At 39.7% G+C, this 10,150-nt stretch overlaps 1 protein-coding gene across 1 annotated transcript in view; it reads right to left on the bottom strand.

The window, feature by feature from the left end:
- Window positions 1-238: 238 nt before the first annotated feature.
- TMEM255B (transmembrane protein 255B) overlaps window positions 239-10,150 on the bottom strand; it is a 150,971-nt gene continuing 141,059 nt past the window's right edge. Inside the window, exon 9 of the mRNA XM_007501236.3 lies at window positions 239-3,077. Coding sequence (XP_007501298.1) covers window positions 2,910-3,077 — 168 coding nt within the window. The 3' untranslated portion in view covers window positions 239-2,909. The remainder of the gene's footprint in view (window positions 3,078-10,150) is intronic.

The following is a 10,150-nucleotide window of genomic DNA, read 5'->3' as shown; positions in this document are numbered from 1 at the left end:
CCCTCTAGGCAGCACCAAGGGAAGGTGGCTATAGCAAAGCTACTCTTCTCAAGAGGGAACTTAAGGAAGTACATGGTTTACCAAGAGTTAATGAATTAATGCTTTCCTGTTACAAACTTAATCCAAACAAAAGCCAGTAAAACTGTTTCTAACCCATTAGAAACAATTATCATCTTTTAGCAAAGCAGAGAACAGCTTGTTTCGATGTACGAGTTCAAGAGAAATGGGAACTTTCATCCATTGTTTGACTTTTTATTTTATTTTTCATTGTTTAACATCATGTACACAATTTTTGGCCTTCTGGGTTCTAATTGATAAATGAAGAAACAGCATGGGAAAACAGAGTGTCTTTGGTGAGAACTAGGCCAAAGTGTATAGAATTATTACAATCAAAGACGGGCAGGGGCGAAAATCCAGGTGTTTAAACCAAGGCTGTCTTGGGCAAAGTAACTGAGCAGTCAGATTCTACAATATAATTTGAATGACTGCAGACTTACAGGGCTCCCTGCCTAAAAGTATCTCCCCCAATCCTTTGATGAAGACTGTCCTTCCCACCATTAGAGTCATTTCTTTGGCTGAAGGCACTTTATCTCCAAGGGAAAGTTGTTCAACTCCAAATAACCCATAAGCAGAAACATGTTAGCCCATAATCAGGCAAATTTTAAGCCATTCCAAAAATTTCCTTCAGCCATTGGCAGATAACTCAGCTATTTTTTTGAGAATTCAGATCTTCACACAGTGAATTAAAAGAAATTGTACATATGTTAACAATAAGAGCACCAAATACCCAATTTAACCAAGGCTGCTATAGGTCAGGAGTGTTGAACTCACTAGCTGCAAAACTCCAAGGTGCAGCTCTATCTAGATGAAAATATAATTGGGAAATATTGAATGAAATAAAGAAAAAATACTATACAACATAGACAATGCTAATCTGTGGTCTTCTAAGTCAATATGTAGCCTGAGGGGATCCATTTCTATTTTGAATTGACAACATTATTCTAAAAGAACTATAAACCTCAATTTTATGAGGGATATTATACAGAGATATGAGTTAAGGGAAAGGAAGACACAAGTATGACCATATATTGGATTGTCACCATTTTATAGTTGGGATACATAGGAATGTAAACACAGAGATGACTCTTCTGATGAAACTAGCTGCTTACTGGAAAGCTAATACAAGTTCGTGGATCCCGATAAAAATCTTCTTTGGCACAGGGTTATCTTTCCCATTCTGCCCCCAACCCCCATAGCTAACCCATATATCTTTCATATGTATGGCACATTCTAGTCTCTCTGACCCAGTTTACTGTGATTTGATTTGTGTTTTCTTCACCCCACTTTCCTTGGGAGACCTTAAATTCTTGTCCCATTATTATCTGGCAAGATCAGAGTTTGGGAGGATCCAAATGGAATGTAAGTGCTTTCCCATTTAGACCGCTCCCCCCTCTCCCCCTCCCAGTGATCCTTTCTGTTGATACCCAGAAGAAATGTGTCCTTTGTAACAGTCAAGGTCAAATCCGGTTCCTAGACTGGTCATCTAAGACAGAGCTGTAGCATTAAAGCCAGCAGAGGGAGCCAAAGATTGTGCTTTCCAAAAGGAGCAACATGAAATATACGAATTTTTTTTTTTTAAAGAGTAGGAATGGAGCCAGCTCTTTGGGTCTAGGAATCATAATTGAATCATAGAAGTATAGTGCTGGAAGGGCCCTTAAAAACCATCTAATCGAAGACTTCTATTGTATAGATGAGGAAATCGAGTCACAGATTGGAGTAGATGGAGAACAAAAAGAATCCTCTCTTCCCATCCACCCAAAGCAAGCCAGAATCATTCCTATCCACAGCATCTTCCTGGCAAGGTAGGCACTTTGACACTTGTTGACTCAGCTTATTGGTGAACTAGGCATTTTCCAGAAAACACCATGAGAATACTATTCGAGATCAAACATTAGAAAGATCAAATCCTGAGCTCCCATAGAAAATAATTTCACAATAGAAATATGATAGGCTTCATGTTCAAGAAATAACAGTTAACACATACATAGTTCAGACAACTAGCAATCCTTTAAATACAGCATTGGATACTTGACACATTATCCTTTTTCTTCACAACGAAAGCTACCCAGAAATCACCGCAACAACAGGGAACAATGTCTCTTCTTTGGGACATGTGAACACACATATGATCTATAATATATATGTACATAAACATATCATATATTTTATTGTGAATTAATCAGGACACTGATTTTCTCCAGACTCTGTTTCCCTACGGCCAAAACAATGCTTTGTTTTTTGAAGCTGTAATGCCGAAATGAAACAGAAAGCATGTTTTCTACATAAATGTGAGAAAATAAACACCAGAAAAGACAACCCTATCCAGACGAGAAGATTCCTAAGAGTTGTGTGACTCTGGGCAAGTCACTTGACCCCCATTGCCCAGCCCTTACCACTCTTCTGCCTTGGAGCCAATACACAGTATTGACTCCAAGATGGAAGGTAAGGGTTGAAAAAAAAAAAGAAGATTCCTAAGGTCATCAGACACTACTGGTTTATAGAAAAGAAGCCATGAGGGTCTGAAATTATGAAATGCTGCCTCTGTCGAGAACAATGTTCTTGGTAATTGTTTCCCTTTACTTCTCCCCTTCTCCCGGAGTTATAAAGGGGAAAGAAAGGAGGAAAGGTTTCTACACTGACTCCCAGCCACAACTTAGCAGTGGCTCTTCTTGGTCAGATATCTGGCCTGGTCTCCCAGATTACTGGCCCATTTTTAGTGAATGTGAAGGAAGAAGAAAGTGAGTAGAACTGGAAAGAGTTTCTTGGTTCATCTGCAGGCAGTCAAAGCAGCTGGCTTTCTGGAGGTGTCTTTTGAAATCTGCCAATGACTACAGAAAGCCTATTCTCTTTCATGGTGCATATGGTGGAGGCTTTTCCCCAGGGAGGAAATAAGTTGGTGTATAGAGTGGTGGGGCATTGGGAGGAAGCCCATAGGTGGAGCTGGACTGAGACGGAGGCTGCGTGTCATCAGATAAAGAGATATCTGTGGATGACGAAGCTGGAAAATTGCCGGCAGGCTGTAATTAAACAGAAACGGCTTTCTTCAGTAAGCAAAATTACAACTCAGGCTACAGCATGCATGCGGTGTATGAAAAAGCATGAGGAAAATGATAAAACTGTCCCTTTAAACCGCAAAGCAGTTGGGCCCAGGTCTCTGTTGGAAGCATTTTACCCACATAATCATTCCCTTTAGGAGCAATGGTAAGATGAACCCAAGCACCACTGTCATTGTTGGACTCAGGCAATATGGTGGTATGGTTGGGAGGAGAAATGAATTTCTATTTGGCAAGGCTAGCCTTGGGGTCAACTGAGTTTTCGTTATTCGAAACACAGACTCATAAATTCTTGGAAATGGAATTGACCCAAGAGATCTTTTAGTCCAGTCCTCTTCTAAGCCTAAATTTCTTAAAATTTCTACCCCTGCCTGCAAGAACCCAATGATGTCAGATGCTGCAGAAAGGGTTCTTACTCAAAGTACAGCTGTCCTAAGTCTATTTGACCAATGATTTTGGTTAAGTGGTAAAAATGCACATTCATCATTTGTTTTTCCAATTGACTGCCTTTTATCAGTCTTTCCAATTTCAAATCTTAGGTACTTAGTAGATAAGACCAAAGTTCAATCAAGTCACATGTTCTTGGCCATAGCACCAGTGGACCATTTTTATGGAACTTGACCATATATCTCCTAATTCTAAGACTTTGTATATACTATGAGTTAAAATGCATTCTTCCAAATATAGCCCCTTAGAGCCACACCATTGAATCCCCAGGCTGGAAGGGATCTGAGAAACCATTAAGTCAAATTCTCCACCCAGGGGAGGACTCCCTCTTTACAACATTCCTAGTGGATGGCCATCCAACCTCTGCATTAGCACTTTCAGTGGTCCAGGGACTACCACTTTCGCAACGCAACCCATTCTGTTTTGGGAGAGTGCAAACAGGGCATTCTTCTTTTTCCTGAGATGAAATCTCTCTTCCTATAACTTTCCCCCAGGGGACCTAGTTTTGCCATCCAGAGCTCCATGGATAAAATCTAATAATGACTCTTCTTCTTTAGGATAACCTTTCAAATATTTATGGACAGCTATCATGTTTCCTCACTCACTCAGCATCTCTTTTCCAGGATAAACATCTCCATTTCATTCCAGCATTTCTCAAATAAGATGGTTTGGGGACACTTTCTTTTCCAGACGCACTTCCATTTTTGTTACTATTTCCATAAAGAACAGTGTATTCAAGAGTAAGTCAGAGTCCAGTGGGACACTGGATATTATCCTTAAATTAATATAATCTAGGAAAATAGATATTAGACACAGCATGTCACAATGGACAGAAGGCCAATCTTAGAGTCAGGAAAAGCTGGTTTCAGTTCCTGTCTCTGACAAATACTGACCATTTGACCATAACTGTCATGAACTTCTCAGTGCCCCTACAGCACTCAAGTAGCTAAGTGGCATCAGAGGATAGAATCTGAGTTCAAATTCAATACACAGACAGATCACTGTGTGACCCTGAGCAAATAATTTAGCCTCTGTTTGCCTCAGTTTCTGTAACTGTAAAATGGGGATAATAACAGCACCTACCTCATGGGGTTGCTATGAGGATCAAACGAAGTATTTGTAAAGTGTTTAGAATAGTGTAGCATGTAGTAGGTACTACATATGTGCTTATATTATCTTCCTCCTCCCCCTTCCTTAGGTAACGCTCCAAAACTATAAATCATAGAGAAGTTACCAGTGTGTAGCAGTGATAAACTATCCACAAGTCTAGACACTTTCCACGCCCAAGAAAAAATTAATCAGGAGAGCGTTGTTGTTGTTTTGTGGTTGTTTTTAGATTGAGAAGCTGTATCATGTTATTAGCGTGTGTTGAATTTGTAATCACCCACGACCAATGTGTTTTCTTACATGAAATGTCATTTTGTTTTCATTTAAAATCCTTACCTTCTGTCTTAGAATCTATATTAAGTGTTGATGCTAAGGCTTTTAGAAAAGTGGCAAGGATTAGTAAATTGGGGTTAAGTGATTTGCCAGAGTCCTACAACTAGGAAGTATTTGAGGGCAGATTTGAACCCAGGTCTTCCCAACTCCATGCCTGGCACTCTCTCCACTGTGCCACCTACTGCTCCCAAATTGTCATTTTGAAGTAAAGAATTTCACAGATATCTCCATTATCTTGTTCTAGTCTTGTTGAAACTTGCATTCATTATCGAGAGTTCTGGTTCCCACTCCAACTTTCTGTTGCCCACAAATTGAGTCTGTTTCTAGCACTCAGCCTCCTAGAGCACTGCCATGTACACCATTCCTTATCAGGGAATTCCTCTGCAGTAAAGGAATACTTTGTTTTGAAGAAAATGATCACACTGGCCCATTTGTTCACATTCTGTAAATGGGAGAGGAGTCCTGCAAATTTCACTTTTAAGAAGGAAGAAGTATCAAGAGGTCCTGGGTTCAAATCTGACCTCATACATTTCCTACCTGTGTGCCCCTGGGCAAGTCACTTAACCCCCATTGCCTAATCCTTAGCACTCTTCTGCCTTAGAATCAATCCTCAGTATTGATTCTAAGATGGAAGGTAAGAGTTGAAAAAAAAAAACCAAGAAGGAAAAAGTAGAGAGGAAGGTAATTGACAGTGAGCTCACATCAAAATCAGGAAGACCTCGGTTTAGGTTCTCTCTTTGGCATCTCCTTACTGATTGCATGACCCTGGGAAAGTCATTTAACTTATCAATGCCCCCAGAAAACTCTTTCAGACTTTTAAGTTGTAAGGCAACTGCTATGCTGCACTAGTAAAGGGAGGGTTCCGCATTGGAAGTTCCCTATACCAGTGAAATCATAGGTATGGACTCCTGTTCTCTTCCCCCTATTCAAAAAAAAAAAAGGATAAAACGAGCAAGTTACTTTAACACAAGACCGGGAAGAGGCAAGGGAGAAGAGTTTAAAACATCGAGGTTTTGCTTCCTTTCATTATTCATCTACTGAGATTTTTAAAGATGTAGGGCTCAGGATAAGAGGTAAAACACCCTCTCTAAGACGTGAAAGCTAGTTTATCTACATTGCTACATGTTCTTCTCCCCAACAAGATATAAAACTCCACAAGTGTTTCAGCTTTTTTAGAGACACATACCTGAAGATCTATGTTCACAATAGAATTTTATGAGGTCAGCTATAGCTTCATGGCTTTTAAAGGAACAATTTTCTCTAAAACTCTAATGGAAGCCCTGTAGTTTATGTAATTTCATAACCAATTCCTTGGAAGTAGTAATCACAACCTACTATTAGCAACCTCGTATCTCAGGATTCAAGATTCTCTCTCTCTCTCTCTCTCTCTCTCTCTCTCTCTCTCTCTCTCTCTCTCTCTCTCTCTCTCTCTCTCTCTCTTTGTCTCAATGTCTCTCTGTCTCTCTCTCTTTTCCCCCTCTTTCTTTTTTTTCTATCTCTCTGTTTTCTTTTTCTATCACACACATATACACTCACTCACTCATTCACACATATATGACTATTTTTTAAAAACTCTTACCTTCCATTCCAGAATCAATATTGTGTATTAGTTCCAAGGCAGAAGAGCAGTAAGGGCTAGGCAATGGGGGTTAAGTGACTTGCCCAGGGTCACACAGCTAGGAAGTGTCTGAGGTCAGATTTGAATCCAGGACCTCTCATTTCTAGGCCTGGCTGTCAATCCACTGAGTCACCTAACTGCCTCCACATATGGCTTTCTAACAAGAAGTGGAGAAAGCCCTTTATAGCATGTGCCATAAAGTTTCTTTTTATCTAAGATGGAGCAACTAGGGCTTAGTCCTACTGTTTCAAATTGAGAGGGCACTGACAGTACTTACAGTCTTTTAGCAGTGTAGAAATAATACATCTTAGCATATACCTAGCAAGAATAATTAGTTAAAATGGGGAACTACCAGATATAGTCTGGGTTGAACAGTTCCCACTTATTCTAGTCCTTTCCATGCCCTTTGACAACCTCCCCAAACACACAAATAGAAATGAACACAGTCTTCATACAGGTTTCCCTGAGTGCTATTTCCCCAGGAAACAAAAAAAAATCATAGTTACTCACAGCCATTCACTCACACATATAAAACTATTTTTTAAATCCTTACCTTCTGTCTTGGAATCAATACTGTATATTAGTTCTAAGGCAGAAGAGTGGTAAGGGCTGGGCAATGGAGGTTAAGTGACTTGCCCAAGGTCACAGAGCTGGGAAGTGTCTGAGGCCACATTTGAACCTGGGACCTCCTGTCTCTAGGCCTGGCTCAATCCACTGAACCACCCAGCTGCCCCATAACTATTTTTTAAAACCCTTACTTTCCATTCTCAGAATCAATATAGTGTATTAATTGAATCATATATTCAAGTTTCTTATCCGCTGCACGTTTATCCTTCACTAATACTAAATTGCTTTAGCCATCACTGATTCTCACCAAGAATAATGGCTTTGGGATCAGAAGAATGAACAGATTCACTAAGATGTATGAACAATAAGCCAGTTCATGGTATATGTGATAAAAAACAAACTTTGTTCCTGTTATTGTTTGCTAAGAGGTTTTGATGCCAAATTTGTAGGGTTCTTGCCTAGAAGAGATCTTGGAAAAGCAGAGAGCTGTGACCAGGCACAGATCTGTACCTTTTAACTTTTTATTCCGTCTTTTTTTACCAGCCACCCGAAATAAAACTCAAAAGTAGCTGGCTCGCTCTCTGCTCTCTATTATGTGGATGCATTTTTAGCTGCTAATTATGTCAACAGAACACTTAACATATTTCCTTTCCATCTCTGATGGGTTAGCTGAAGCGGAAACATCGATTCTGGTTTTCTTTTCTTAGGGAGCACATGGAGCCTTATTTGATTTGTTCTCTGTTATGAAATCTGATTGTTAACGTATATGTAATTACACTCCTGCATATGTTGACCATAACAGCTAATTAAGTCATCAGGATTGGAACCAAGATTTCCCATGAGATGATGAGATCAAGGGAGTTAGATTTTTCAACCTAGGATGGTTGCTGTTTTCAAAAAAGCCAAAATCCCAAAAGGGAAATGAGGAGATGGTACACCATCTTGATAAAATAGGATGAGTTTATCAACTACCTTGTATGATCCATATCTTATTTATGGAAGCTATTCACGACCATTTAGAAAAATATACATTTCCCTTTCAGCCCTTTCAGGGTCAATGGTAGTTGGTACCATTAGGTGGAAAGGGTGCTAGGTTTGAAGTCAGAGAACCTGGGTTTGAGTTTCATTTCTTCTATTTTTTCTACCTATGTGGTTTTGAGCAAGTCAGGTTAATGTCTTGGGGCCTTGGTTTCCTCACCTAAAAATCATGGGGGTCCTATTAAATGGCTTCACGTGTCCCTTCCAGCTCCAAATCTAGGATTTATGGTTAATATCCATGGAGAAGGAGCAGATAAGTTCTTCAGTGGTTAGAGAGCCAGGCTTGGAGATGGGAGGTCCTGGGCTTAAATCTGGCCTCAGATACTCCCTGGGTCTGGGCCACTCACCTAACCCTAAATGCCCTTCCTTGTTGCTCTTTTGCCTTGGAAGCAATGCTCAGTATTGATTTCAAGCCAAAAGGTAATGGAGATAGATAAATAAGGGAGAGAGAGATAAATAGATAGATAGTAATAGATATAGATATATAGAGATAAAGACGTAGTAGATATAGATATAGATATATCGAGGGAAAACGTTCTTCCCTTCATTTGGACTCAAGGTAAGTTTGCCGTTTGCTTAGGTATCTGGAGTATCTAATAGAACAGAAATGTCCTGTGAAAAAGAAAATCTAGTTAAGCAGCTTTAATCAGTTTATATTCATTGTCATATACCTTTTTGGAGCTCTATAGCTCCTACATATAGTCCAGTTAGATACTCAGTAAGTTGTAACCATAGATTTAATTCTAAGTAAAAATCCCAATTGTTGATTAATTGTGTAGGAGAATCAGTAATCAATAATCATACTGTGAGGGAAATTCCCTATGTGCCTTGCAAGATGCCTTTGCCTAGAGGAATTTGTGCATGCCTTTAGTGTTCTGGAATATATCTGGACTTCCTCAGGCTATCATTTGGCTTTGACACTATAGAATAACCTGGGCCATTTTTATTTTCACCATATATCGAACAGGTGGCTATGTAATCTCCCTCCGTAAGAAGATAAGAAAAAAACTGACCTTGAAGAAAGAGACTTCTAGAAGACAAAATTCTGGTTGCCCCTTCTGAGAAGAAATATTCAGCTGATCAATCCCCCTTTAGGGGGACAGTTTGTACAATCTGACTCTCTTGCATAAAGTACAAATACTTGTTAATTTCCTTAGACCATGCTGGGCATGTCTCTGATCCCGACTTTGTGATTTATACCAACAACAAAGTCAGTATTGCCTAAGAAGACTGTTTCCTAGTATTTATCTTTTATAGATATGATTTATTCAGATTCCTGATTAATTTGTCTTATAAGCAAATTTGGTTTATCTTTGTGGCTCAGTTTCCTAACATTTCAATTCCAAAATAGAAGACTGGGGCTCAGGCCAGGCAATCCACTCCCACCTCAATCAAATTATGAATTATACACTCAGCAGCACACAGGTGACCCCACATCATTACCTACATAATTCTATTGGCTTTTGGTCCCTGTGGCTACCCCCTTCCAAATCCTCTGCCCCAGGGGCTAGCAGGAAAGAAGAAAGAACCACTTTAAGAGGAACTTTCACAACAAAATGGCTTAGATGAAGTCCTCCTTCACTCGTTAATAAGATGCTGTGGCCGGCCTTACAGGACAGAGTTACATGGGACCATTTTACTAGCCCAAGAGAAATGGCTGCCTGGATTGGTTTTGATATACATTATCTCATCTGATATGCTCCAAGGGACCATGAAGTATCTCAAGGTTGTTTGCCTGTTTAGAGAGCCTTATGTTATTTATATTAAAATAGTAACTTTAGAAGATTTGACTACCAGCTTTCTTTTCTTTTCCTTCCTTCCTTCCTTCCTTCCTTCCTTCCTTCCTTCCTTCCTTCCTTCCTTCCTTCCTTCCTTCCTTCCTTCCTTCCTCCCTTCCTTCCTTCCTTCCTTCCTTCCTTCCTTCCTT

This window comes from Monodelphis domestica, chromosome 8 (assembly GCF_027887165.1).
Source record: "Monodelphis domestica isolate mMonDom1 chromosome 8, mMonDom1.pri, whole genome shotgun sequence".
Classification (NCBI taxonomy): domain Eukaryota; kingdom Metazoa; phylum Chordata; class Mammalia; order Didelphimorphia; family Didelphidae; genus Monodelphis; species Monodelphis domestica.
The sequence above is the reverse complement of the archived record's forward strand: the minus strand, read 5'-3'. Positions and strand labels throughout refer to the sequence as shown.